The sequence below is a fragment of the Nerophis lumbriciformis genome, linkage group LG03 (genome assembly GCF_033978685.3).
Source record: "Nerophis lumbriciformis linkage group LG03, RoL_Nlum_v2.1, whole genome shotgun sequence".
Taxonomy (NCBI): domain Eukaryota; kingdom Metazoa; phylum Chordata; class Actinopteri; order Syngnathiformes; family Syngnathidae; genus Nerophis; species Nerophis lumbriciformis.
The window spans coordinates 53,762,717-53,790,716 of NC_084550.2; the positions used below are offsets into that span (position 1 = coordinate 53,762,717).

At 37.0% G+C, this 28,000-nt stretch overlaps 1 protein-coding gene across 2 annotated transcripts; it reads right to left on the reverse strand.

The window, feature by feature from the left end:
• Nucleotides 1–229: 229 nt before the first annotated feature.
• inka2 (inka box actin regulator 2) lies at nucleotides 230–27,995 on the reverse strand. Of its 2 annotated transcripts, none has more exons than XM_072912851.1 (2): nucleotides 27,663–27,995; nucleotides 230–3,158 (listed from the first exon to the last, which is right to left on the reverse strand). In XM_072912851.1, exons 1-2 carry the CDS (start codon nucleotides 27,726–27,728, stop codon nucleotides 1,983–1,985), a joined length of 1,242 nt encoding a protein of 413 aa, XP_072768952.1. In that variant the 5' UTR covers nucleotides 27,729–27,995; the 3' UTR covers nucleotides 230–1,982. The 2 variants fall into 2 exon arrangements, with proteins under 2 accessions (XP_072768952.1, XP_061795637.1); XM_061939653.2 differs by lacking the exon at nucleotides 27,663–27,995 and adding an exon at nucleotides 6,355–6,371.
• Nucleotides 27,996–28,000: the final 5 nt, after the last annotated feature.

The following is a 28,000-nucleotide window of genomic DNA, read 5'->3' on the forward strand; positions in this document are numbered from 1 at the left end:
TAGACACTTACATCATATGTTGTCTTCATTATAACACTTATATAAGGCTTCTAATTATTTGCGGCTCCAGACAGATTTTGTATTTTTGGTCCAATATGGCTCTCTCAACATTTTGGGTTGCCGACCCCCGGCTTAAATGAAGTGGAGTATTTTCATAATTTACCAACCAAAATACCACATTTGCCATGCACACCAGCACGTGTTTACCACAGCAGCCATGTTTGTTTCCGAAAGCAGGTTTATTGTATTCAAAAGAGTTTACAAAACACATGACAGAATCTCCAGTAACAATTTGCATAACTGATGAATAAAAAAACCAACAACCACACCTTTAGGACGTAAAAAACCCCAATTATTTAGCGTGTGTTAAAATGTGGGCCCTGTGTGTGACGTAGGGACCTGGACCCTGAGACGGAGCCACCATAAGGAGGACGTGGCCAAGACGCTCCTAATCTTTCTTGGCTACTCTGATTGGTCAGTTGGAAAATATGAATAAGTTAGATGACGAGTGCGTCAGATTGTCTTACGTATTCGGTGGTCCAAGTGCTGGCAGTGTTGACACAATAATGCTAAAGTGTGAAAAAGATCTGGTCTTTAGTGTAGTGTTCAATAGCTGTTGATGACAAATATGTACACAAAGTGTCATGTTGTTTTTTTTTTACAAATATTTTTACTAACAGATGGCAGTCAATGGTTGGTTCTGCCATGTTTACCCACCACACACACTCCTGCGTGCCAACAGCCCATGTGGAGTGACAGTCCACTCGTGTGTGTGTGTGTGCCATTAGGAATATGTGACACGACAGCAGGCTAACAAAAAACACAAACAAGTTGAACGTGCGGCTTCTGCTGGAAGGGATCTAGTCATGCACGCTATTGCTGTCCTTCGACGAGCTAGTGGCCTCCAAAGACATTAGCTATTAGCGTTTTGGTCAAAGCCGCAGTTTTTGGCCTTTGTTTACATCCCTTGGAGCTCGGTTGCTACATGTTCCTAACCGTACTTTTTGACCAGGAGGCATTTCTTATACCCAGATACCACTCTCAGACCTTACCAGGCCTCATCCTCAAAGTAGTCCTGGCCAAAGTAACGAAGAAAACATGGTTGACCATCGCTATCTTACTTTGTTTACATCCCTTGGAGCTCGGTTGCTACATGTTCCTAACCGTACTTTTTGACCAGCAGGCATTTCTTATACCCAGATATCACTCTTAGACCTTACCAGGCCTCATCGTCAAAGTAGTCCTGGCCAAAGTAAACAAAAAAAAAAACATGGCTGACCATCGCAGTCTTACTTTGTTTTGGCAGTCTTTAAATTTCAATGTGGAGTAGATGTTGGGCCACTTCCCTTGAATGGAGTTAAAAACAAAGTAATCTTTTACGACATTATTGGCCATTTCTACACCCGAGTTTCCGAGAAGCAACTCTAATCTCGGGTTCTTTCTATAGTCTGAGGTAAGAAATGTCCAATTTTCCAGTTTTCTGTAAGGCAGATTTACGTGGGGATGTAAAATTATCTGCAGAGAATCTCCCGATATGGTTACTTAGAGAGGATAGCATCGATGGAGAAAAAGCTACTTGTCAAAAGCTAGCACCTTGTACTCTTTAACGAGTTGATCTGATTGGATAATGGATACGACCCAAACAACCGTCATCCAATCACCTTTAGGTTTGAATGTAGGTCCTTAACCAAACAGTTTCTTTCTACCGACATGCTGAGGGGCTTAGCTGGTAGACATGAGCTTGTGTTGGACCCGAATAGAATGTTTGTGCGTACACTGACAGGACTGTTTGGTAAGAGTCCTTGAAGTACCATGTGAGATGTTCCAGTCAGAGAAACTTTGGCTGGTACAAAAATGTCTTTAACACTCCCTGGTAAAAGAGGTTTATGGTTTTAGGATTGTCAGGTAGAGACATCGCCCTGATGATCTGCAGGGTCTAGATGTTGTGGCTGTGAAGTTCGCTCCTGGTCCAGGCTGGTCTGTCAAACCCACACAGCTTTGTTGTTGTCAAACAATGGCTGCAATTTCCTCAAACTAGTCTCTGGCTGTCTGCGGTCTAAGTAAATCCCTGCGAAAGGTTTGTCGTGGACGTGGTGGAAGTGATTTTGTTCTGTCAGAGTTTCAGCGTGACCCAACCGCCCTTTACACTGTGGTCCGTTGTTAGCCCAGAACGGCAAGTAGAAGCTTCCTTTCTGGCTGCTTTTGGAAGCCATCTTTCTGGGCCGTTTAAAGAAGTCGCCCTCTGAGAGCTCAGGCGCCATCCAGCCGGGCCTTTCCTTCAGCAGCTTGTCCCGGTCTGGTCGAACGCTGCGGAAGAACTTCTTGAAGATGTTTGTGGTGAGCGAGAACTTCCGGCAGATTTCCTGAGAGCGGCTAAGACGGAGTGGGTGAGCCGGAGCGTCCGGTATGTCGGAGCTTTCCTCTGCCATCTCCACCTCCCTCTTCATCCTCGTCTCCTCCTTCCCCACATCCGTCTCTACCTCTGGCAAGTCCAGCCAATTGCCTACGAGGTCGGCAAAGATGTTGTCTCCAAGCACTAAAGGTTGGCGGTTGCGAGTGCGGCTCATGAGCGAGGAAGTCCAGTCGCCGGCATCATCAACACCGTCCTGGGAGTAGTTGTTGTCCAATGATGGACCTTCCCTGGAGAGTCTGTTGAGGATGTTTGGCAGATCCACCACCTGTGAACGCGGATGAGCCTGGGGTTGGACGTATGGTTCTGGTGGAGGTGTCCCCACCACTGGCCCATAGAAGTCTACCTGTGGTGCCATGTAGCCTGACCACCTCCTTGGTAACGCCTCCTGGTTATTCTCGCTTTGTGTTACTCTGTCCAACTCCAGACTGGATCCAGAAGACAAAGTCTCTTGACTGCTGTATCTACTTTGTCCATCTCTGGAAAACGTGGCTCCGAACTCCATGGAAGTGTCCGGACTCAGGCTGAGTGTGTCAGACAACCTGTGATCTCCGACTGAAGAGCTTGTAGACGTTGTGCCAGAAACTAGTGTGTCCCGGTGATTGGTTCCACCTCTTAGGACCGGTCGAGCTGACAGGCTGAGGCTTTCGAGAGTGGTCTGGACCTGAAGGAGCTTGAGTTCCTGGAGGGCTCCCATCATCGAATTCATCTGAGCGTGGAGACCATCTCCTGCTTCTTTCATGGACATCTGAGGGAAGACAGAAAAATATTCAAATCCGCTTCTTCTCAATGCCTGCTCTGAGCCAGACTGGGAACAGTCCACAGGCGGTCTTGGCACCTTGTTTTACTATGACTCATGTGACCCACTTTTGGATGGAGGTCCACACAGTCCCATATGGCTCCCGTACAAGAGAGAACATTCTACCATGACAGCTGCAAAACAGACGAGCTGTCCTCTTTACTGCTACTTAGAATACACTGTTTTACTACTACTACTACACTAGTAAGAGTACTATTTACTACTTCCTGTACATTCATCTGTCTTACCACCAATCAAATACATTAAAATATTAAATACCAATTACAATAACATTGCATTGCCACTAATACTCAGGAAAATTAATACTATTTTGAAATTACAATTTAATTTATTATTTATGTGGTAATTTATTCTTACGTGTCTAATATACATAAGTACATACACTCGCAATAACATACAGAAATACACTACATAAATCAACCCGCACAGTTACTGTACAAACATACATATACACATACTGTACATATACAAGTACATATGCATACAAACACTCATGCGTATAATCACATTTCATCAAACATATGTTAACGTTGTTCCCCTCAGGGAAAACTAGGTAAAACATGGCACACTAATAAAGCTAAACCTATCTTTACTATAACAATCTACAAGGTTAATATATAGTTTACTTCTCTTTATTCCCTTCCATTTATCTGCTTTCTTTTGTAATTAAATTGTCATTACATATATGTATTGTTGCATTTGAAACACTTGTATTGTTGATAAGAGGTTATTCTTGTTATTACACATTCTCAACACTGCTATTTCTATTGTTTTTTTATTTCTCCATTTGTAGTGCAATAATGTTCATTGTCATTTCTGTGTTATTAATATTTACTTCATTAACTGCTTCTTTATCACTTTTTGTATCATTTTTGTGCATATCGTATTTGCTAATGTTGTTGTTGTTGTCTCTCTGTCTTATCCCCCTCTTGTCCCCGCAATTTCCCCCTCTGTCTTCCTTTTTTTCTTCTTTCCATCCCCTCTTGCTCCAGTCCGACTGCACCAAACATTAAATAAATCCACATAAAAAAGTCAGATACAAATAAGGCAGCAAGAGAAGTATCCCACACTTCTCTTTTGTAAAGTACATCTGTACAGCCGATATGCTGTGCAGACATCTACATCAACAATATGATTTGCCTGAGTGGCTGGACAGGACAAAATAATTAAAAATATAAAGAAAATACGTGCATGATTAATACATTAATAAACAACAAATAAAAAAATTTAACTACTCACAATTTTTTTTTTATAAATATTTTTAATCGTTATTTATTTGTTTTATATTTTTTCTTCCAGGTTCTATGAGCAGTAGTAGCTCAAGCAAAACAACTATTATTATTGTTGTTATCAATATGTGATTACTGTATTATCACCAGTCTCTGCTGCACAAAAGTTCTCTATGTGAACCACTACACTTTCATTATTATTATTGTTGTTATTATTATTATTATGCTATGTGGCACTATTAGGGTCCATCCAGTAACAAAAAACTCTACACCAAGAAAATTCACCTTTGGAAAGAAAAGGGTTTTTGGGGTATTTTGCTGGTTACAATTTGTAATTGTATTGAGATTTATTTTTTTTAACAGAAAAGTAATTATGATATACATAAACGGTACTTTGTACAAAGTACCATTTATGTATATCATAATTACAGTATAAATACTATTAATTTGAATCTTTGTATCTTTGAAACTGGGCTACTGTGCACAGAGTTAGTAGCAAATCCTGAAATAGGAATAAAAAAAGTAGAGATAAACTAAGAAAATACGTGTATATACAGTACAGGCCAGAAGTTTGGACACACACCTTCTCATTCAATGCATTTTCTTTATTTTTATTACTTTTTACTTTGTAGATTGTCACTGAGGGCATCAAAACTATGAATGAACACATGTGGAGTTATTTACTTAACAAAAAAAGGTGAAATAACTGAAAACATGTTTTATATTCTAGTTTCTTCAAAATACCCACCCTTTGCTCTGATTACTGTTTTCACTTCACAGGTGTCATAGTTTTGATGCCTTCAGTAACACTCTACAATGTAAATAGTCATGAAAATAAAGAAAACATTCACTGTACAAACATACATATACACATACTGTACATATACATACATACACTCATGCATATAATCTTGTTTCATCAAACATATATCAACGTTGTTGCCCTAGGGGAAACTGGGTAACACATGGCACACTGACAAAGCTTAACCTATAGTTACTATAACAATCTACAAGGTTAATATAGCTGGCTTCTCTTTCTTCCCCTCCATTCACATGCTTTCTTTTGTATTTCAAGTTATCATTACATATATGTATTGTTGCATTTCCCACTCTGTCTTCCTTTTTTTCTCTTTCTATCGCCTCCTGCTCCGGCCCGGCTGCACCAAATGATAATATAAATACATTTAATAACAGGAGAAGTATCCTACACTTCTCTTTTGTAAAGTAAATTTGCACAGCCGATATGGGCATCTACATCAACAATATGATTTGCCCGAGAAGCTGGACAGGACAAAAAAATAATAATAATAAAATTAAAAAATAAAGAAAATGCATTGGATGAGAAGGTGTGTCCAAAATGTTGGCCTGCACTGTACATACTGTATATACAAATGTAGCACATATGCAGCCAAACATTTTTTTTTACCTAATTATTTATTTTGCCTATGTTAGTGCATGACCATCAATTAATAACGCTATTATTATCTGATCGAGGCAGATGGTCGCCTCAGCTTGTAGCCACGGTTCCTTCCTATTAAAAACACTGCATCATTGAGAGATGATTAATTGTGATGAGCCATGAAAACAACGTTGCAGCGATGATTCATAATACTTTCTCCTCCTCCTCCTGCTTCTCGCTTTCACCTCTCATCAGTTGGCGGGGTCGGGTCATGTGACATAACCGTCTTCTCCTGCCTCCAGACAGACAGGCTGACTTGCGGGCCTGAATCGGTCGCACTCCCTGACCCACATTGTGAATCACCTAGCTAAGTCTTCATCTCCGAACTATTTAAGACGTAATAAGCTTGCTTATTACAAATCAGAACTGATTTTTAGCCAACACCATCAATAACCTTCAAGAAACACAACTTATTAAAATGACCAACTGTGCTCACCTGCTATGAAGTCCTTCAGTCACCAAGCTAACACGATCGGACTGACCCTAAACATTTATATATGCAGTCGACCAATCAGAGCTGCATGTCTGGACTCATCCCCTTCGAATAAAAAGGGGGGTTTGGGGGGGTCACTCGGGCGGAGATGAAGTGACAACAAGAAGAGAGTCAGTGAGAGTCAGCCATGACAAAGGGGGGCTCCACGGCCATATGCTTCAATGTGGAGGAGACTTCAATTATAGATGGACAAAGCTGGAGGGGGGAAGGGGTCACACATGGGGGAGAGTACCCCCATCACCCAATCACCACTGGGAATGTAACAACGGTGTATGACAAGCGAGTGAAGGGACAGCGTGGTCATCAACAAAGCAACCTGTAAGCCCCGTGAGAGGAGGACATGTTGCATCATGGGGAGGAAAAAAACCTCAATACAATTATAAATTGTAACCAAAATACCCCCCAAAAATGTTTTTTTTTTTTCCAAAGGTGAATTTTCTCAAGTGGCAACATTTTTTGGTGTGCAATAAGAATGGTAGTGTTTTTTTGGTTCATTTTATCTCTTATTTTTACACATTAGTGCGCAATATCAAGTATTTATTTAAATTTTTCTGTTTTTAATTACGTTTTACTTCTGTTACTGTATGTAAAAACATGCACCGCAACAACGTAATTTACCCATTGTGGGATGAATAGAATAGAATAGAATAGAATAGAAAGTACTTTATTGATCCCTGGGGGAAATTCAGCACCACAGTTTGCTCACAATAGATAATAAACACTTAGGTATTTTGTACATGTGAATAATATAAATACAGTCTATTATACAGCATTATTCACATGTGAATAACATAAATACAGTCTATTATACAGCATTATTCACATGTGAATAACTAAATACAGTCTATTACACAGCATTATTCACATGTGAATAACATAAATACAGTCTATTATACAGCATTATTCACATGTGAATAACATAAATACAGTCTATTACACAGCATTATTCACAAGTGAATAACATAAATACAGTCTATTATACAGCATTATTCACATGTGAATAACATAAATACAGTCTATTATACAGCATTATTCACATGTGAATAACATAAATACAGTCTATTATACAGCATTATTCACATGTGAATAACATAAATACAGTCTATTATACAGCATTATTCACATGTGAATAACATAAATAGTCTATTATACAGCATTATTCATATGTCAATAATATAAATAAATGTATAATGTAAGTACAGTAACTAAAGGATATAATAAATTAAAAAGAAATAAAAGTCTATCCTATCATATAGACCTGTCATAATACTGCGATGAGGTGGCGACTTGTCCAGGGTGTACCCCGCCTTCCACCCAAATGCAGCTGAGATAGGCTCCAGCACCCCCCCGCGACCCCGAAAGGGACAAGCCGTACAAAATGGATGGATGAATAAAGACCAATACGACTTGTTATTATAACCAAATACATACTGTATACATGCTAAAGAAGGTACACTAATAATCAACAATGCTGTTAAAAATAAATAATTAAATGATAGAATAATTATAATATTTTAAATTAAATTATTTTAAAAAAAAAATTCAGTTTAGTGTAAATACAAAATTTAAATAAAGACTAAACAAATAATCATTATGAAAACATGGGGACAACTTAAATTTATACGAAAGTCAAACTAAATTAAAAAAACAATTTAAAATACATTTTACTTTTTGTTACTTAAATACACAAATAGCAAAATAAAAAATAAATTTACATTTGGAACATTCAGTGTCACATTTAAAGTGGTCATACTATGATTTTTTTTTTCTACATTAAAACACTTCCTTGTGGTCTACATAACATGTGATGGTGGTTCTTTGGTCAGAATGTTGTTTAGATTATATTTTAAAGACCATCTTCAAACTGATTTCTGACCGTCTCTTCAGGATGCACCGTTTTATTCCACTCCGAGGCACGCCATCTTTGTTGTAGTTTTTAGCGAGTCTACTGACAGGTTAATTTTGAACTATACGCTACTTTGTATTAGAACGGCAGCAGCGGAGGATGCATGTGCATGTACGAGCCAGTCTGCCCCACAACAAGAGGTTAGAGAAAAAGAACAAGCTTATTGGTGACAGTATCGAACTACAATGGCGGACTCGCGCAAATCACTTTCGGTACATATATACCATATATGGGTATACTACTGACGTCACCAATGGGGCGAATTCCAAACGGATCGTTCCCTGGAAGTATGAAAGAAGACAAGATTTGATTTGATTGGACATTTTCGGGACTTATGCAGATCCCACACAAAAACTGGTACCAATAGGTAAGAAAAGTTGGTTTTACATAATTTACTCTAGTATACTTTAGTAGTTTGTTCTATTCATACAAGATTTAGCTATAATAGGTGTAGTTAGAAAATATATGTACTCCCCATATTCGATTATGTTGAAATAAACAATAATATAAAATAGAAATAAACCCAAGAAGTGGCTCGTGATAAACCTGTACAAACATGTTATTTTATCCAGACAATCATTGAAAAGAAGTAAAAAAAAGTTATTTATGATATATTCAATAATCATTTTTGAACCAGTCTGGTTAAGTCTTGAACTATTTACTAGTGCCGATATTATCGGCCGATAAATGCGTTAAAATGTAATATCGGAAATTATCGGTATCGGTTTTTTTTTAATTATCGGTATGTTTTTTTGTTTGTTTTGTTTTTTATTAAATCAACATAAAAAACACAAGATACACTTACAATTAGTGCACCAACCCAAAAAACCTCCCTCCCCCATTCACACCCATTCACACAAAAGGGTTGTTTCTTTCTGTTATTAATATTCTGGTTCCTACATTATATATCAATATATATCAATACAGTCTGCAAGGGATACAGTCCGTAAGCACACATGATTGTGCGTGCTGCTGGTCCACTAATAGTCAGTGTTGGGACTAACGCGTTACAAAGTAACGCGTTACTGTAACGCCGTTACTATCGGCGGTAACTAGTAATCTAACGCGTTATTTTTTATATTCAGTAACTCCGTTACCGTTACTACATGATGCGTTACTGCGTTATTTTGCGTTATTTTTTATGTAGTATCGGCTAGAAACTGAGAAGATCTGAGTGTTGCAGCGCTGCTGAAGAGGCGACAAAAAGAGGCGCGCCGCGCGCTGTCTGTGTGTACGTGTGTGTGTGTGTGTGTGTGTGGGAGGGGGCGTGTCTGTGTCTACTATCAAGACGTCATGGCGAACCCCGAAGCCGAGTTTCTTCAAATGGAGATATTTTCAGTACGTTTCTTTTATCGACCACAAAGAAAAGAACATTTTAGTTGAATGTAAGTTTCAAATATGCTGAAACAGCGACAAAAACAACATGCTTCGACGAAGCTAGTAAAGAGACACACACTTCACTTCCACCTCCAACAGCGGCTGGATTTTAATGAGGCACTGCACACTGAAGGTACACACACTCTGTCAATTCTCTTATATACTCTTTCATTTTAGACTTTTAGAGTGTTTGATTATCACATCACTCTAAATGTTTAGACTATAAAGTTCACAAACCTAAAGAGGGATACTAGTGGGCCAGGCTAATATTTCCTTTTCTCTAAACTAAGTGGGGAAATGTGTAGAGTGTTCTGGGCTTCAGACATGATTTTATTTCAGAATTCCTTGAGATAAAAAAACGCCTGGTTAGGCTTTATGTATGTAGTGTGTGCCTTTCTTGTTTTACAGCTATGTTGTTATTATGCTGTTTGTTACTTATGTATGTTAAGTTGCAGCTATTTAAAATAGTTTTGTCAATTTGTTCTGGTCTGAAACAAATTGGCCCTTTAAAACATATGTACATGTATGTAGAGCACATTGCTTAGCAGAGTTCAGTGATGCAAATGCATGTCAAGTTGATCAACAGATTGTATTATTCTCCAGTGCAATAACAGTACTAAAATGAAGGCTAAAAGGGCATTAAATGGGGCCTTAAAAAAATAAAAATAAAAATATAAGTAACTAAATAGTTACTTTTCACAGTAACGCATTACTTTTTGGTTTAAGTAACTGAGTTAGTAACTGAGTTACTTTTGAAATAAAGTAACTAGTAACTGTAACTAGTTACTGGTTTTCAGTAACTAATCCAACACTGCTAATAGTACTAACCTTTAACAGTTAATTTTACTCATTTTCATTAATTACTAGTTTCTATGTAACTGTTTTTATATTGTTTTGCTTTATTTTTTATTCAAGAAAATGTTTTTAATTTATTCATCTTATTTTATTGTATTATTTTTTTTTTTAAAGTACCTTATCTTCACCATACCTGATTGTCCAAATTAGGCATAATAATGTGTTAATTCCACGACTGTATATATTGGTTGATATCGGTATTGGTTGATATCGGTAATTAAAGAGTTGGACAATATCGGAATATCGGCAAAAAGCCATTATCGGACATCCCTACTATTTACTTCTTAATGAGCTTTATTATTATCATTATCATGGCTTAGAAAGTCTCTTGCACATAAGCACTTAGGCAATATCACGCGTCATTAAACATTTGGGTTCAAACACTAATCCACTCATCCGTGCTCAAACAGGCGAACAAAAGCCTGTGAGCCTCTCCGCCTAATTACAACAGCCAGGTTGTGTCTTCCACATAAGAAAGCTAATTGATTATCAAGTTGCATCATCGTGCTTCACTTTCCTTTCAAATGCTGACTTTTGGGTGTTTTTTGGGGAACAACTTGCAGTTCAGAGGCAGCTTTAATAATTCACACTGCAGCAGAGCAACAGCGGGGAAGTAGAGCTCCATTATTCCACATGTTAGACTCAAGTTAGTGTCCCAGATATGTCGGCGTGTTCAACCTTAACCGCCTGGTGTTGTACTCTGCAGCTGAAGACTTTCGAGTCAAGCAGATGTTGACGAAGCTCTCATCAGAAAAAAACGCCCGTCATGTGCAGTCTGAATAAAAAGTCACACAAAGGAACTATTTTATGGATTTATCTGCATTATTACTTAAGGCGTCATATGCTAAACTAAGTTTTATCATCCCTCCAAGCTAAAAAAAAAAAAATGCAGTGTTGAAGGTATTAAATTCAAGTTTAGGCTTTGTTTAGAACAAGTACTTTAATCAAACAAATATGTTAAACTTAAGTAAAACAAAAATAAACTAAAACAAATACTAATAAATAATAAATGAAGCTAAACAAAAAAAAAAATTTTATTTAAAAAAAACTTTTATATTAAAAGTACCGTATTTTTCGGACTATAAGTCACAGTTTTTTTCATAGTTTGGCCGGAGGTGCGACTTATACTCAGGAGCGACTTATGTGTGAAATTATTAACACATTACCGTAAAATATCAAATAATATTATTTAGCTCATTCACGTAAGAGACTAGACGTATAAGATTTCATGGGATTTGGCGATTAGGAGTGACAGATTGTTTGGTAAACGTATAGCATGTTCTATATGTTATAGTTATTTGAATGACTCTTACCATAATATGTTACGTTAACATACCAGGCACGTTCTCAGTTGGTTATTTATGCCTCATATAACGTACACTTATTCAGCCTGTTGTTCACTATTCTTTATTTATTTTAAATTGCCTTTCAAATGTCTATTCTTGGTGTTGGGTTTTATCAAATAAATTTCCCCCAAAAATGCGACTTATACTCCAGTGCGACTTATATATGTTTTTTTCCTTCTTTGTTATGCATTTTCGGCCGGTGCGACTTATACTCCGGAGCGACTTATACACCGAAAAATACGGTACATAAAACATCTTTCGCCGTTGCTGCTCCCAAGCTCTGGAACGACCTACCCCTGAGTGTTAGACAAGCCTCCTCTCTTCCTGTTTTTAAATCTCTCTTAAAAACATACTTTTATTCCATGGCTTTTAACACTGAGTGATATCCATCCTGCAATGGCGCCCCATAATACACCTGCTGTGATCCTGTTTTTATGTTTTTATGTTTTTATTAATTCTATTTTAATTATTTATTTTTTATCATGTTCTGTTTGTGTTGTGTTGTGTTTGCTCGGTACTCGTTTTATCTTTTAACCTGCTCATTGTACAGCACTTTGGCTACCCCTGTGGTAAATTTTAAATGTGCTTTATAAATAAAGTTGATTTGATTTGATTTGATTTAAAAGCTAAAAAGTTAATAAAGAATAATTGATAATTATAATTTATTTAAAATTCTAAATACATTACCACAAACAAAAAACATATATGTGTATATATATATGTACTAGTGTTGTCCCGATATCAATATTTTGGTACCAAAATGATTTTGATACTTTTCTAAATAAAGGGGACCACAAAAAATTGCATTATTGTCTTTATTTTAACAAAAAATCTTAGGGTACATTAAACATATGTTTTTTATTGCAAGTTTGTCCTTAAAAAAAATAGCGAACATACAAGACAACTTGTCTTTTATTAGTAAGTAAACAAACAAAGGCTCCTAATTTAGTCTGCTGACATATGCAGTAACATATTGTGTCATTTATCATTCTATTATTTTGTCAACATTATTAAGGACAAGTGGTAGAAAATGAATTATTAATCTACTTGTTCGTTTACTGTTAATATCTGCTTACTTTCTCTTTTAACATGTTCTATCTACACTTCTGTTAAAATGTAATAATCACTTATTCGCCTGTTGTTTGATACTTTACATTAGTTTTGGATGAAACCACACATTTGGCTATCAATCTGATACCAAGTCGTTACAGGATCATACATTGGTCATATTCAAAGTCCTGAGTTTATAAGCATAATATAAATTAAAAAAAACGAAAGAAGATGTTGTGATGCCAAAAAATATTGACGTAATCACCAGTTCCATTGGCAGCAAAACAGGCCCAGAGCATAATACTACCACCACCATGCTTGACTGTAGGTTGGTGTTCCTGGATTAAAGGCCCCAACTTTTCTACTCAAACATATTGCTGGGTATTGTGGTCAAACAGCTAATTTTTTGTTTCATCTGACATCACATTGACAAATATAAGACCTTCTGGAGGAAAGTTCTGTAACTCTATAATCCAGTGCGCCTAATATATGAAAATAGATCAAAAATGGACCATTCATCGGCAGTGCGCCTTATAATCCGGTGCGCCCTATTGTCCGGAAAAAAACAGTATATAATCACTTTTGAAATAAAATAAACAAATATTTTTTTTAAATTAACAATTTCCCTGCCCAGATAAACGCCACTCATCGACTAAAATGACTTTATCATCTTAAAGCCCGGTAGAAACGCTGCTGTCACGTCATGTTGTTGGTGTTTAGGTGAAAAAAGCGACGTGAGACACTCTCACTGCAGACATGTCCACGCATGCCCGCCATCAATGGGCGGTCTTCATGAAGCGCACGCTGCTGTCTCTCCTCTATAATTAGCTGACACAGAAACACACACTTTGAGGGGGGGGGGGGGGGGGGGGGCAGAAATGGAAAACACAACTATGCCTCTTCTGTGTCTCTACCATGCGAGGTTTGTTGACTGCAAAGGGAGGTGGGGGGGAGCAAGGTTATCAGCCCCCAAAGGCTTTCCTGTTTGGAGGCGGCCTCTGGCTCCACCGAACCTCTCATTAAAAATGAATGGTGGTCTGTGCGGGTCAAGGGCAGCAAAGAGTACGACACACAGAAAAGAGTACGACACACAGAGACGCTGTGTGTGTGTGAGGACACACTTTGGGGCTAACGGGCTAATAAAAGTGTCACGCTAATAAACTTTGTCAAAGGCTCCCCCAGAGTGAAAAACGTGTAAATATTTACTGCCGGACATCAAAAACATCCATCTTTCTTCAAAGGCGACAGAGGCAAGGAAAAATTAAGGCTATGTCTACACTATGCCGGATAACCCCTTAAACGAATAATTATTTAGCCTAAGCCCCGTTTCAGCCACGTTAAACCATCGTTTAAAGGGGAACATTATCACAATTTCAGAAGGGTTAAAACCATTACAAATCAGTTCCCAGTGGCTTATTTTATTTTTCGAAGTTTTTTTTTCAAAATTTTACCCATCACACAATATCCCTAAAAAAAGCTTCAAAGTGCCTGATTCCATCCATCGTTATATACACCCGTCCATTTTCCTGTGACGTCACATAGTGAAGCCAACACAAACAAACATGGCGCATAGAACAGCAAGATATAGCGACATTAGCTCGGATTCAGATTTGGATTTCAGCGGCTTAAGCGATTCAACAGATTACGCATGTATTGAAACGGATGGTTGTAGTGTGGAGGCAGGTAGCGAAAACGAAATTGAATAAGAAACTGAAGCTATTGAGCCATATCGGTTTGAACCGTATGCAAGCGAAACCGACGAAAACGACACGACAGCCAGCGACACGATAGAGAAAGCGAGGACGAATTCGGCGATCACCTTCTAACCAACGATTGGTATGTGTTTGTTTGGCATTCAAGGAAACTAACAACTATGAACTAGGTTTACAGCATATGAAATACATTTGGCAACAACATGCACTTTGAGAGTGCAGACAGCCCAATTTTCATCAATTAATATATTCTGTAGACATACCCTCATCCGCACTCTTTTCCTGAAAGCTGATCTGTCCAGTTTTGGAGTTGATGTCAGCAGGCCAGGGAAGCTAGGGTCGATATTCTTCTCTTGATCATCTTCGGTGGCATAAGGGACGGTGTGAGCCAAGACATCCAGGGGGGTTTAGCTCGCTTGTCTGCGGGAACAAACTGCCGCCATTGCTTGCCGTGCTACCGAGGTCCTTTGTCCCTGAATTGCTCACACACTCCGGCAGATTCAATGGGGGTCTGGCGGCAGATTTCTTTGACTTTATCGTTGGAAATGCATCTGCTTTGAGTGTCGCAGGATATCCACACATTCTTGCCATCTCTGTCGTAGCATAGCTTTCGTCGGTAAAGTGTGCGGAACAAACGTCCAATTTCTTGCCACTTTCGCATCTTTGGGCCACTGGTGCAACTTGAATCCGTCCCTGTTCGTGTTGTTACGAGGCATGATGTCTCCAAGGTACGGAAAACAGTCGAAAAAAACGGAAAATAACAGAACTGATTTGACTCGGTGTTTGAGAAAATGGCGGATTGCTTCCCGATGTGACGTCATGTTGTGACGTCATCGCTCCGAGAGCGAATAATAGAAAAGCGTTTAATTCGCTAAAATTCACCCATTTAGAGTTCGGAAATCGGTTAAAAAAAAAAAAGGTCTTTTTTCTGCAACATCAAGGTATATATTGACGCTTACATAGGTCTGTTGATAATGTTCCTCTTTAAAGTCCCCAACCTCGGACAAATTTTTACACGAGTAAGTCAGCCGTGTAATTCTTGAATCTTCGGCACTTAACTTTGTATGAACTCATTGATCGTTTACAAACTGAGTTCGGAGAGGAAGTGACATCAGAAAGAACACGCCACTGCCAGCTTCATAATAAAGCGGTTTCGTAGCTTGGAGCTAACCACTGGAAATATGAAGCCGCGTCATCCAGGCATGACCGTGTTTCTCCTTCTTCTACATGTACAGTTTGTGGAAATCACGCATGAATACCTTAAGAGAAAGCGATTGCAGCTATTTAGGATACAACACTTCTCAGACGGCAAGAGAACTTTCCAATGTCCAGGTCAGCTGTGATTCTACTTAGCGAAAAACTTTGTCCATTTGTCGAAGGAGAGACAACGAGAATGCGGGCTCCTGTGGATGTGATAAAAAAAGGTAGCGTGTGCTTTGTATTACCTGGCCGACGAGGGAAGACTACGGAAAACGGCGAATGCTTTTGGACTGACTGGATCAGTTATTGTCCGCCATGTATGTCGCAGACTCAACGTCTAGGTCCAGAGTATATAAAGTCATCAAAAAGGAATGGACAATGAAGGTGAAGGCAAAAAAGAGAGAGGAGTGTCCTGACCAGATATCTAGATCCTGAGTTTGATTGATGTAAAATGTTCTTTATCACATTGTTTACGTGTCTAATAAAGATTTGATTAATTTATGATGGCTCAGGTGTGATTCACTAGAATCGGGCCCCACAGCACACTGGATTCCAGTTAATTGAAATACCACAACACTGGATATTGTTCAGATAAGTTACATTTAAGAACTTGCACACAAAGCAACACTGGAGGTGACTATGACGTGTGCATTTTCCGCGCATGCGTAATAGGTCGCGTTGCGCCAGCTGACGGAGGGGTGAGGGGGTCTTAAACAACCATTGTGTGTGTGTGGACAAGGATAAGGTTAGGTGAGATTTACACTGGATAACCGAGCCTAAGTCTCTAAAGTGCTACATAGAGTGTTACTTTTGTCACTCCTTTATACCTTCTAGGGTCAACATTCACAAATGTGCCTCCAGCACTAAAAGCCCTAAAAAAACACCATCGCTACCATGACGTCAAAGACACGCAGGTGTGAAGTCGATACTGAGATGACTCAAACACGCATCAACGGGTCTGTCTGAGTCACGTTTGGAGTGACATCAAGGTTAGTTTAGCTCTGTTTGAGGTGTCTCTGTGTTGTGATGCTAGGGTACACGCGCACAACTGTGACACCTGCAACATCAAAGCTAATGATCCAAGCGTTACGGTGCACTCCATTTACCTTAGAACAGTGTCAATTTTGTTTAAAATTTTCGTCTTAGGCATCTTCTACACTAAGCAGACTAAGGTTATCCAGGGTAAATCCCACCTAACCTTATCCTTGTCCACACACACACAATGGTCGTTTACGCATGCACGGAAAATGCACACGTCATAGTCACCTCCAGTGTTGCGTTGTGTGCAAGTTCTTAAATTTAACTTATCTGAACAATATCCAGTGTTGTGCTATTTCAATTAACTAGAATCCAGTGTGTTGTGGGGCCCTATTGTAGTGAATCACACCTGAGACAGCATAAATTAATCACATCTTTAATGGACACGTGAAAGTAAACAATGTGATAAAGAACATTTTACATCAATCAAACTAGGGATCTAGATATCTGGTCAGGACACTCCTCACTCTTTTGCCTTCACTTTCATTGTCCATTCCTTCTTGGTGACTTTATATACTCTGGACCTAGACGTTGAGTCCGCGACATACATGGCGGACAATAACTGATACAGTCAGTCCAAAAGCATTCACCGTTTTTCCGTAGTCTTCCCTCGTCGGCCAGGTAATACAAAGCACACACTACCTTTTTTCATCACATCCACGGGAGCCCGCATTCTCGTTGTCTCTCCTTCGACAAATGGACAGAGTTTTTCGGTAAGGAGAATCACAGCTGACCTGGACATTGGAAAGTTCTCTTGCCGTCTGAGAAGTGTTGTATCCCAAATAGCTGCAATCGCGTGTTTTCTTCTTAAGGTATTTATGTGTGATTTCCACAAGCGTCTGTACATGTAGAAGAAGGAGAAACACGGGCATGTCTGGATGACTCGCCTCCATCTTTCCAGTGGTTAGCTCCGAGTTACAAAACCGCTTTATTATGAAGCTGGCTGTGGTGCGTTCTTGCTGACGTCACTTCCTGTGTGGGGCGCGGTCCAATATTTAAAACAATAAAAGCTTTGCCACTAATACAGATAAAACAATTAGAATAAAACACTATCAGTGAAGCATAAGAAACACAAAACATGGGTTTTCTAACAGTGTGTCTTTTTATCCATCCATCCATTTTCTACCGCTTATCCCTTTTGGGGTCATGGGGGGTGCTGGAGCCTGTCTCAGCTGCTTTCGGGCGGAAGGCGGTGTACACCCTGGACAAGTCGCCACCTCATCGCAGGGCCAACACAGATAGACAGACAACATTCACACTCACATTCACACACTAGGGCCAATTTTATTTTTTTAGTGTTGCCAATTGTAATTGATCCCCCGGGAAGAGCTAGACGAAGTGGCTGAGGAGAGGGAAGTCTGGGCTTCCCTGCTTAGGCTGCTGCCCCCGCGACCCGACCTCGGATAAATGGAAGAAGATGGATGGATGGAAAAAACTAATTTCAGTGTGTGTATATAAGTACTTTTTGAGCACATTCAACAACACCATGATAACAATGATAACTGTGATTATTTTGGTAACAATAACCGTAAAATGAAGTTTTCATATTGTTATCCCTACTTTGTTGCCACATATTAAAACTTCAACCAGGAAATAATGTATATTTCTTCGTCCAGATTACATTGAAGTAGGGCTGCAACTAACAACTAATTTGATAATCGATTTATCTGTCGATTATTACTTCGATTAATCGATTAATAATCGGATAAAAGAGACAAACTACATTTCTATCCTTTACAGTATTTTATTGAGAAGAAAAAAAACAGCATACTGGCACCATACTTATTTTGATTATTGTTTCTCAGCTGTTTGTAAATGTTGCAGTTTATAAATAAAGGTTTCTAAAAAAAAAAAATAATAATAAAAAAAAAAAAGCCTCTACGCATGCGCATAGCATAGATCCAACGAATCGATGACTAAATTAATCGTCAACTATTTTTATAAAACATATTAATCGATTTAATCGATTAGTTGTTGCGGCCCTACATTGAAGCAAACATAGCTGCACGCAGCATACCATGCACTATCCCGGATAAATGCTGTACGCTTATTTGCATCGCAGTCAGCAAACCGTGTAACACGAAACCAAGCAGCTTGACTTTCAGTACTCCTAATATAGTTTGGTCATGTGATGCTAGCGCAACGCCGCTATTTGTGCCAGAAACAATTTCAAGAAATGAAACTTTCACCACTAGCTATAAAAAGGAAGAGATCTTCTCTGCGATTGAACATGTTTTATATATTGTCTTGAATTTTAACTCTACCTTAACTGTCATGGTCTCATGGGCTCCGTTTAAGCTTGACACCAAATTGGATATTTTTGCCCCCAAGTGACACAGATCGGATATTTTTTGCTTAAAACGCTAAATGCATCAAAGTGCTTCAAATCTGATCTTTTCGCATCAGATTCAGGTCACTTCCTGATGTAACCCGTTTGGAATGTGATCTTTTCAAATGTGACGGCAGTCTAAACGGCAACGCGACCTGTTTGCGACTTTTACGTCTTCTTTAAACGAGTAACGTCATTCGTGGGGGCGCAGGAAAAGACGCAGCCCGCCAGCAGAAGCTGATACGTCATCACAACATCTGGTTTCTGCAGCGCTGTTTCGGTGAGCAAAGTATTTTTTTGGCGGCCGAATTTTCGGTGCTTTACTAATCAATAGTGCGCAAATAATAGGCTATAATGTAATATGTGTAGATATATATACACATATATATATATATATGTATGTATAAATATATATAAGTGAAGTGAATTATATTTATAAAGCGCTTTTACATAGTGAAAGCCAATATCTAAGTTACATTTAAACCAGTGTGGGTGGCACTGGGAGCAGGTGGGTAAAGTGTCTTGCCCAAGGACACAACGGCAGTGACTAGGATGGCGGAAGCGGGGATCGAACCTGGAACCCTCAAGTTGCTGGCACGGCCACTCTACCAACCAAGCCGGTATAACGCTAGCAAGCAACAGCCAAATGTTGATGTTTCATTGGGAATATACAACATTACACACAATGCTCAAAAATCTGTCAAAATGTTTTAGTACGACTTTGGATTGTCGGAGCATTACGGCTACCTTAGTCAGACATACTGTGCTTCAACATACAGTATTACTATGGTGTGTGTATAAGGACCCCAAAAGGGCACCTATTAGGAGACCATATTATCTGGGGTTTTGTTTCGCACTCAAAAGAAACTTTTCTCACTTATTGGTTCCTGTGATGTGTATTTGGGATCTGCATAGTCCCGAAGATGTGCGCGGTATAACGCTAGCAAATAACGCCAGCAAGCAACAGCAAAACGTTGATGTTTCATTGGGAATATAGAACATGACACACAATGCTCAAAAATCTGTCAAACTGTTTTAGTACGACTTTGGTAAGCTACGAAGTCGCACCGCTTGATGGATTGACGGAGCATTACGGCTACCATAGTCAGACGTACTGTGCTTCAGTGCTTTATTATGATGTGTGTAAGGACCCTAAAAGGGCACCTATTAGGAGACCATATTATCTGGTGTTTTTTATACATATATATATATATTTATTCAGGACAGTATATATTCAGGACGAGGATGTATTCTGACAAGTTGGTACACTTTGACAGCCAATTTAGCCCCCGGAAATGGCAAGAACGAAACCAAATGACGCTTGGTTCCACCCCCCTTTTCCTTTGTGAGGAGTATGAGTCATTCTTCATCTGAAATGGAATATATAAACATCCTAGTAGTAGATATCCTAATGACAGCAGACATTGTACAGTAAGTGATGTTTGATCATGTTTGTTGGCTCTCCTGAAGTCTACAGTGATGTTGTATGGAAAAAAAGTGAATGTTGTGATGTGATTTTGAAATGAATGCGCCACATATGTTCAAAATGATCAAAATACGTAAATAATAAAAGTTATTATAAATGTGCTTGTTACTACATTACCGTATTTTTCGGAGTATAAGTCGCACCTGCCGAAAATGCATAATAAAGAAGGAAAAAAACATATATAAGTCGCACTGGAGCCCGGCCAAACTATGAAAAAAAACTGCGACTTATAGTCCGAAAAATACGGTACATATATACTTACATCATATATAAAACCTTTATGGAGGTAATTGGATGTTTCTTTAAGGGCTTTATAGGCAGAAAAGAGCGGCTCCCATAGGCTCCATTGTGGCTAGACTTTTGATTGCATTTATTTACGAGATAGAATGCATTAAAAAAATTGTGAACAATAGGAAAAATTCCCCGAAAAGTGCAGTTCCCCTCTAAAGCGAAGGTGCTTGAAAACAATAATTTAGCCTTATTTAAAATCTTTTAACGGAATAACAAAAACAAGTTCGCATGAACAACATTTATGCTAACATGGAAAGGAACGGTCTACTCTTACACCGCTGGGGTCAGCAGCCCAACTCCCCCAGAGCTTCTCAGGTCGGAGGTCAAACGTCGAGAGCGTGACTTTACACTACCTCATGGAGGGGCGGGGTCATCTGATACTGCTCCATTTCATCCATAGACCAAGAACACTATTCATTCTTTCATGTGACTTGGACTGACGTAGCTAAGATACAAAATCATGTTCCTTTATACAGCTTCTTGTCATTGTCAGTGCAAGAACACTATTTGTTTTATGGCCAAGGTATCTGACCTCAAATCACAACATTTAGAAAATTACCTTCCTGATTACTTCTGCCAAACACACGTCAAAAGTGGTAAAGGAATGGCTAAATCAGGCTGGAATTAAGGTTTTAGAATGGCCTTCCCAAAGTCCTGACTTAAACGTGTGGACAATGCTGAAGAAACAAGTCCATGTCAGAAAACCAACAAATTTAGCTGAACTGCACCAATTTTGTCAAGAGGAGTGATCAAAAATTCAAGCAGACGCTTGCCAGAAGTGTGTGGATGGCTATCAAAAGCGCCTTATTGCAGTGAAACTTGCCAAGGGACATGTAAGCAAATATTAACATTGCTGTATGTATACTTTTGACCCAGCAGATTTGGTCACATTTTCAGTAGACCCATAATAAATTCATAAAAGAACCATCCATCCATCCATTTTCTACCGCTTATTCCCTTTTGGGGTAACGGGGGGCGCTGGAGTTTATCTCAGCTACAATCGGGCGGAAGGCGGGGTACACCCTGGACAAGTCGCCACCTCATCGCGGCATAAAAGAACCAAACTTCATGAATGTTTTAGTGACCAACAAGTATGTGCTCCAATCACTCTATCACAAAAAAAAAAGAGTTGTAGAAATTATTGGAAACTCAAGACAGCCATGACATTATGTTCTTTACAAGTGTATGTAAACTTTTAGGCTGTCAAAGTTAACGAGTTAACTCATACGATTAATCCCAAAAACATCTTGCATTAATCATGTACCGAATTTTTTGGACTATAAGTCGCAGTTTTTTTCATAGTTTGGCCGGGCTCCAGTGCGATTTATATATGTTTTTTCTTTCTTTATTATGCATTTTCGGCAGGTGCGACTTATACTCCGGTGCGACTTATACTCCGAAAAATACGGTACACACTTAAATTAATCATGCAATTTATTTTGAGTGTACATGCTCTTTAACCTTAACCGCTATACGGTCAGTGATCAAATCAAAGCATAGGTCGGTACAAAAATGAGTGAGGACGCTCCGAATTTCACTCCAAAATACATCCTGAAAGAACTTTGGATAAAACTGTTACCAAGTTTTGAACAAAATAATGACAACAACTATTCCTGATGACATCCTAACAATAAAATTGCATTTGTGTACTAATATCGGGGTCATTTCATAGGCACATTTCAATTATGAAAGTGAGTAATCACTTGTGAATAACCCAAATTCCAAAAATGTGATTAGTCTGATTAAACATTTTTGTATTTTTTTTTCTCCTTCTCGAGTCATTGCTAATTTAACACGTCTTAAAACAAATATTATACATGATTACACAATATATTCAAATATATTACATGTGCAATGACAATTATTTAAAAAATAAATAAAAAATACATTTAATAATAAGAAAAAGAAGATTAGAAATGATCAAATCGAGTGTCATTACCTACGGACAGATGGCAAAAAAACAACAGCTATGTTATATAATATCTCATCATATTTTTATTTTAGGCTAATGACTTTAGATCTCACAATATTATTTAGCTCGCTGGCAAATTTCACTCCAAAATACATCCTGAAAGACCTTTGGATAAAACTGTTGCCAAATTTTGTACAAAAAAATTACCATTGAATTGTGTTCATTTCCCACCCAACAATGTGGATCCAACTTTGTCTCAATTTACAAATAATAATATATGTATAATCAACGTTGTATCAATGTCTTGTGTATAAATTCCAAAAATGGGATTCATCCGATTTTTTAAAAATTCATTTAAGTTATTTTCCTTCAGAAACAAATATTCCTGATGACATTCCGGCCATAAAATTGCATTTGCGTACATATATTGGGTTCTTTTCTTAAGCACATGTCAATTATGCACGTGAATAATCACCTGTGATTAATCATGATTAATCCAAATTCCAAAAATGTGATTAATCTGATTAAAACAAAAAAATTATTTAAGTTATTTTCTTTCTTAGACTGAGACAAACTTTATTGATCCACAAGGGAAATTGCTCCACACAGTAGCTCAGTTACAAAGGATGAAAAGGGTAAGGATGGAAAGGATAATGCAGGTATAAAGTAGACAAACAATTTACCATAGTAGCAATATAAAACATAACATATATGTAATATTTACATATTATATATACAGTATACAATTTTTTTTAAGTAAAAAGTACCACTGATAGTCACACACACACTAGGTGTGGTAAGATTATCCTCTGGATTTGACCCATCACCGTCACCCCCTGGGAGGTGAGGGGAACAGTGAGCAGCAGCGGTGGCCGCGCCCGGGAATCATTTTGGTGATTTAACCCCCAATTCCAACCCTTGATACTGAGTGCCAAGCAGGGAGGTAATGGGTCCCATTTTTATAGTCTTTGGTATGACTCGGCCGGGGTTTGAACTCACGACCTACCGATCTCAGGGCGGACACTGTAATATTTACTGATATATTATATTGTATTTTTATATCATATATACAATATATAACAAATCCCAATTACCATGTACAATATTACAGTATATGTAACAAAAAAAGGGCAGCATAAAATAGAGAATTTTGAGAGAAAATAGAGAGAAAAAAATTGAAAATTCTCGAGTCACTGCTAATTTAACACGTATTAAAACAAATATTATACATGATTACACAATATATTAAAATATATTTACATGTGCAATGACAATAATTAAAAAAAAAAAAAAAAAAAAAATATATATATATATATATATATATATATATATATATACATACACACACACACATATACATATATATATATATATATATATATATATATATATATATATATATATATATATATATATATATATATATATATATATATACATTGATATATACAGTATATAATTTATATTTATTTATTTTGCCGCTTTTGTTTACATGTTAAAGGTGTTTTAATGAATATACATGCATGTTTAACACATATAGATTCCTTTCTTTCATGAAGACAAGAATATAAGTTGGTGTATAACCTGATTCTGATGACTTGCATTGATTGTAATCAGACAGTAGTGCTGATAACATCCACATTTTCAAATGGAGGAGAAAAAAAGTTACTCCTTTCTGTCTAATACCACATGAAAGTGGTTGGTTTTTGGCATCTTATTTATTCAGCTTCCATATTCGTTTTTATACACTTTACAAGAAATACATTGGCGGCAAACTCCGTAGCTTGCTAGCTTGTTTGCGCTGGCTTTCGGAGACTCTTATTTTGAAAGCGCAGGCGCAATGGAGCGGCACTTTTATTGTGAAGACAGGAACTGTGCAGTCAGTCTTTAGGCTTTTGACGGGATGTACGGTTGAAATAAAAAATGGTCTTTTTTCCTTCACAGTTTTGATTGATTGATTGGAACTTTTATTAGTAGATTGCACAGTACAGTACATATTCCCTACAATTGACCACTAAATGGTAACACCCGAATAAGTTTTTCAACTTGTTTAAGTCAGGTCATGTGACCCCTGGCTCTGTTTGATTGGTCCAACGTCACCAGTGACTGCATCTGATTGGTGGAACGGAGTGAACGTCACCAGTGACTGCATTTGGTAAAACGCAGGCACTATGAAGGTCTGTCTGACAGACCAAAACAAACAAAGCGTGCATTAACAGATCGATAAAAATTAGTAGCGAGTAGCGAGCTGAATGTAGATAAAAGTAGCGGAGTAAAAGTAGCGTTTCTTCTCTATAAATATACTCAAGTAAAAGTAAGAGTATGTTGCATTAAAACTACTCTTAGAAGTACAATTTAACCCAAAAGTTACTCAAGTAGATGTAACGGAGTAAATGTAGCGCGTTACTACCCACCTCTGTTTATATCTCACAGTATTATTTCACTCCAAAATACATCCCGAAAGAACTTTGGATAAAACTGTTACCCAGTTTTGTACAAAAAAAAGATATGCATTCAACAACAAATATTCCTGATGACATTCTGACAATAAAATTGCATTTGTGTACAAATATTGGGGTTTTTCTTATTATGCAAGTGAGTAATCAACTGTGATTAATCATGATTAATCACCTGTGATTAATCATGATTAATCCAAATTCCCAAAATGTGATTAATCTGATTTAAAAAACAAATCATTTAAGTTGTTTTCCTTCTCGAGTCATTGCTAATTGAACACGTATTAAAACAAATATTATACATGATTACACAATATATTCAAAAAAATTTACATGTGCAATGACAATTATTTAAAAAAAAATATATATGTATATATATATATATATATATATATATATATATATATATATATATATATATATATATATATATATATATACATACAAATATAGAGTTAATAATAAGAACAACAAGATTATAAATTATTTAATCGAGTGTCATTACCTAAGGACAGATGGCAAAAAAACAACAACTATGTTATTAAATATCTCATCATATTTTTATTTTAGGCTAATGACTTTAGATCTCACAGTATTATTCAGCTCGCTGGCAAATTTCACTCCAAAATACATCCTGAAAGAACTTTGGATAAAACTGTTACCAAGTTTTGTACAAAAAAATTCAAAAACAAATATTTCTGACGACATTCTGACAATAAAATTGCATTTGTGTACAAATATTGGGGTCTTTTCTTATTATGCAAGTGAGTAATAACCTGTGATTAATCCAAATTCCCAAAATGTGATTAACCTGATTTAAAAAACAAATCATTTAAGTTGTTTTCCTTCTCGAGTCATTGCTAATTTAACACGTATTAAAACAAATATTACACATGATTACACAATATATTCAAATAAATTTACATGTGCAATGACATTAAAAAAAAAAAAAAAAAAAAAAAAAAAAAAAAATAATATATATATATATATATATATATATATATATATATATATATATATATATATATATATATATATATATATATATAGTTAATAATAAGAACAACAAGATTATAAATTATTTAATCGAGTTTCATTACCTAAAGACAGATGGCAAAAAAAAAAAAACTATGTTACTAAATATCTCATCATATTTTTATTTTAGGCTAATGACTTTAGATCTCACGGTATTATTCAGCTCGCTGGCAAATTTCACTCCAAAATACATCCTGAAAGAACTTTGGATAAAACTGTTACCAAGTTTTGTACAAAAAAATTCAAAAACAAATATTTCTGACGACATTCTGACAATAAAATTGCATTTGTGTACACATAATTGGGGTCTTTTCTTATTATGATAGCGAGTAATCACCTGTGATTAATCATGATTAATCCAAATTCCAAAAATTTGATTAATCTGATTTTTTTTTTATTATTTAAATTATTTACCCTCTCGAGTCATTGCTAATTTACTACGTATTAAAACAAATATTATACATGATTACACAATATATTCAAACATATTTACAATTATAAAACATTTTTTTATAAATACAGTTAATAATAAAAAGATTAGAAATGGCAAAATAACAACAACTATGTTATATAATATCTCATCATATTTTCCTTGAAGGCTAATGACTTTATATCTCACAGTATTATTTCACTCCAAAATATATCCCGAAAGAACTTTGGATAAAACTGTTACCCAGTTTTGTACAGAAAAAAAAAGACATGCATTCAACAACAAATATTCCTGATGACATTCTGACAATAAAATTGCATTTGTGTACAAATATTAGGGTCTTTTCTTATTATGCAAGTGAGTAATCACCTGTAATTAATCATGATTAATCACAGGTGATTAATCCAAATTCCAAAAATGTGATTAATCTGATTTCAAAAACAAAAATCATTTATTTTCCTTCTTGAGTCATTGCTAATTTAACATGTATTAAAACAAATATTATACATGACTACACATTATATTCAAATATATTTACAATTATTAAAAAAAAAAAAAATACGGTTAATAAAAAGAAAAACAAGATTAGAAATGATCTAATCGAGGACAGACGGCAAAAAACAACAACTATGTTATATAATATCTCATCATATTTTGATTTTAAGCTAATGACTTTATAACTCACAGTATGAAACACATATTTGAATAACGGTGATTTAAAAAACAAACAAAAGTACGACAAAACAGGTGCACACGTAGCGTGACAGTGCGTGGAATGATGACGAATATGACGGAAATGATGAGTATAAAACATAAAAGAAGACATACCAGCTCCTGCTTCAGTCTGCGAAGACAAACGTCCATGTTCTTCTTCCTAAAGGTCTGCTGCTCCATCCTTTTTTAAAATAAAAAATAAATGAAAAAAAAACACTCACTCGCCAAAACGTCACGCGAAGAGTCGCATCGTTTCCGTGAAAATTCCTGTAGTGGGGCGAGCAAAACATGTCCGTTAATATGTAATGTGGAGTGTAATATGTTAGCCCAACATGTCTCTGCTGTGGAACCCTCGCTAGCTGGGAGGCAAATTGAGTAAAATGTGTCACACGCGAGTGTGTGTGTGTGTGTGTGTGTGTGTGTTAACGTGTGTGTGTGTGTGCGTGTGTGTG

Excerpts from the sequence above, each read along its gene's own strand:
- inka2 (XM_072912851.1), bottom strand. The coding sequence starts at position 27,728 with ATGGAGCAGCAGACCTTTAGGAAGAAGAACATGGACGTTTGTCTTCGC. Across the intron at positions 3,159-27,662 it reads GCAGACTGAAGCAGGAGCTG|ATGTCCATGAAAGAAGCAGG; the intron begins GTATGTCTTCTT and ends GTCTTCCCTCAG.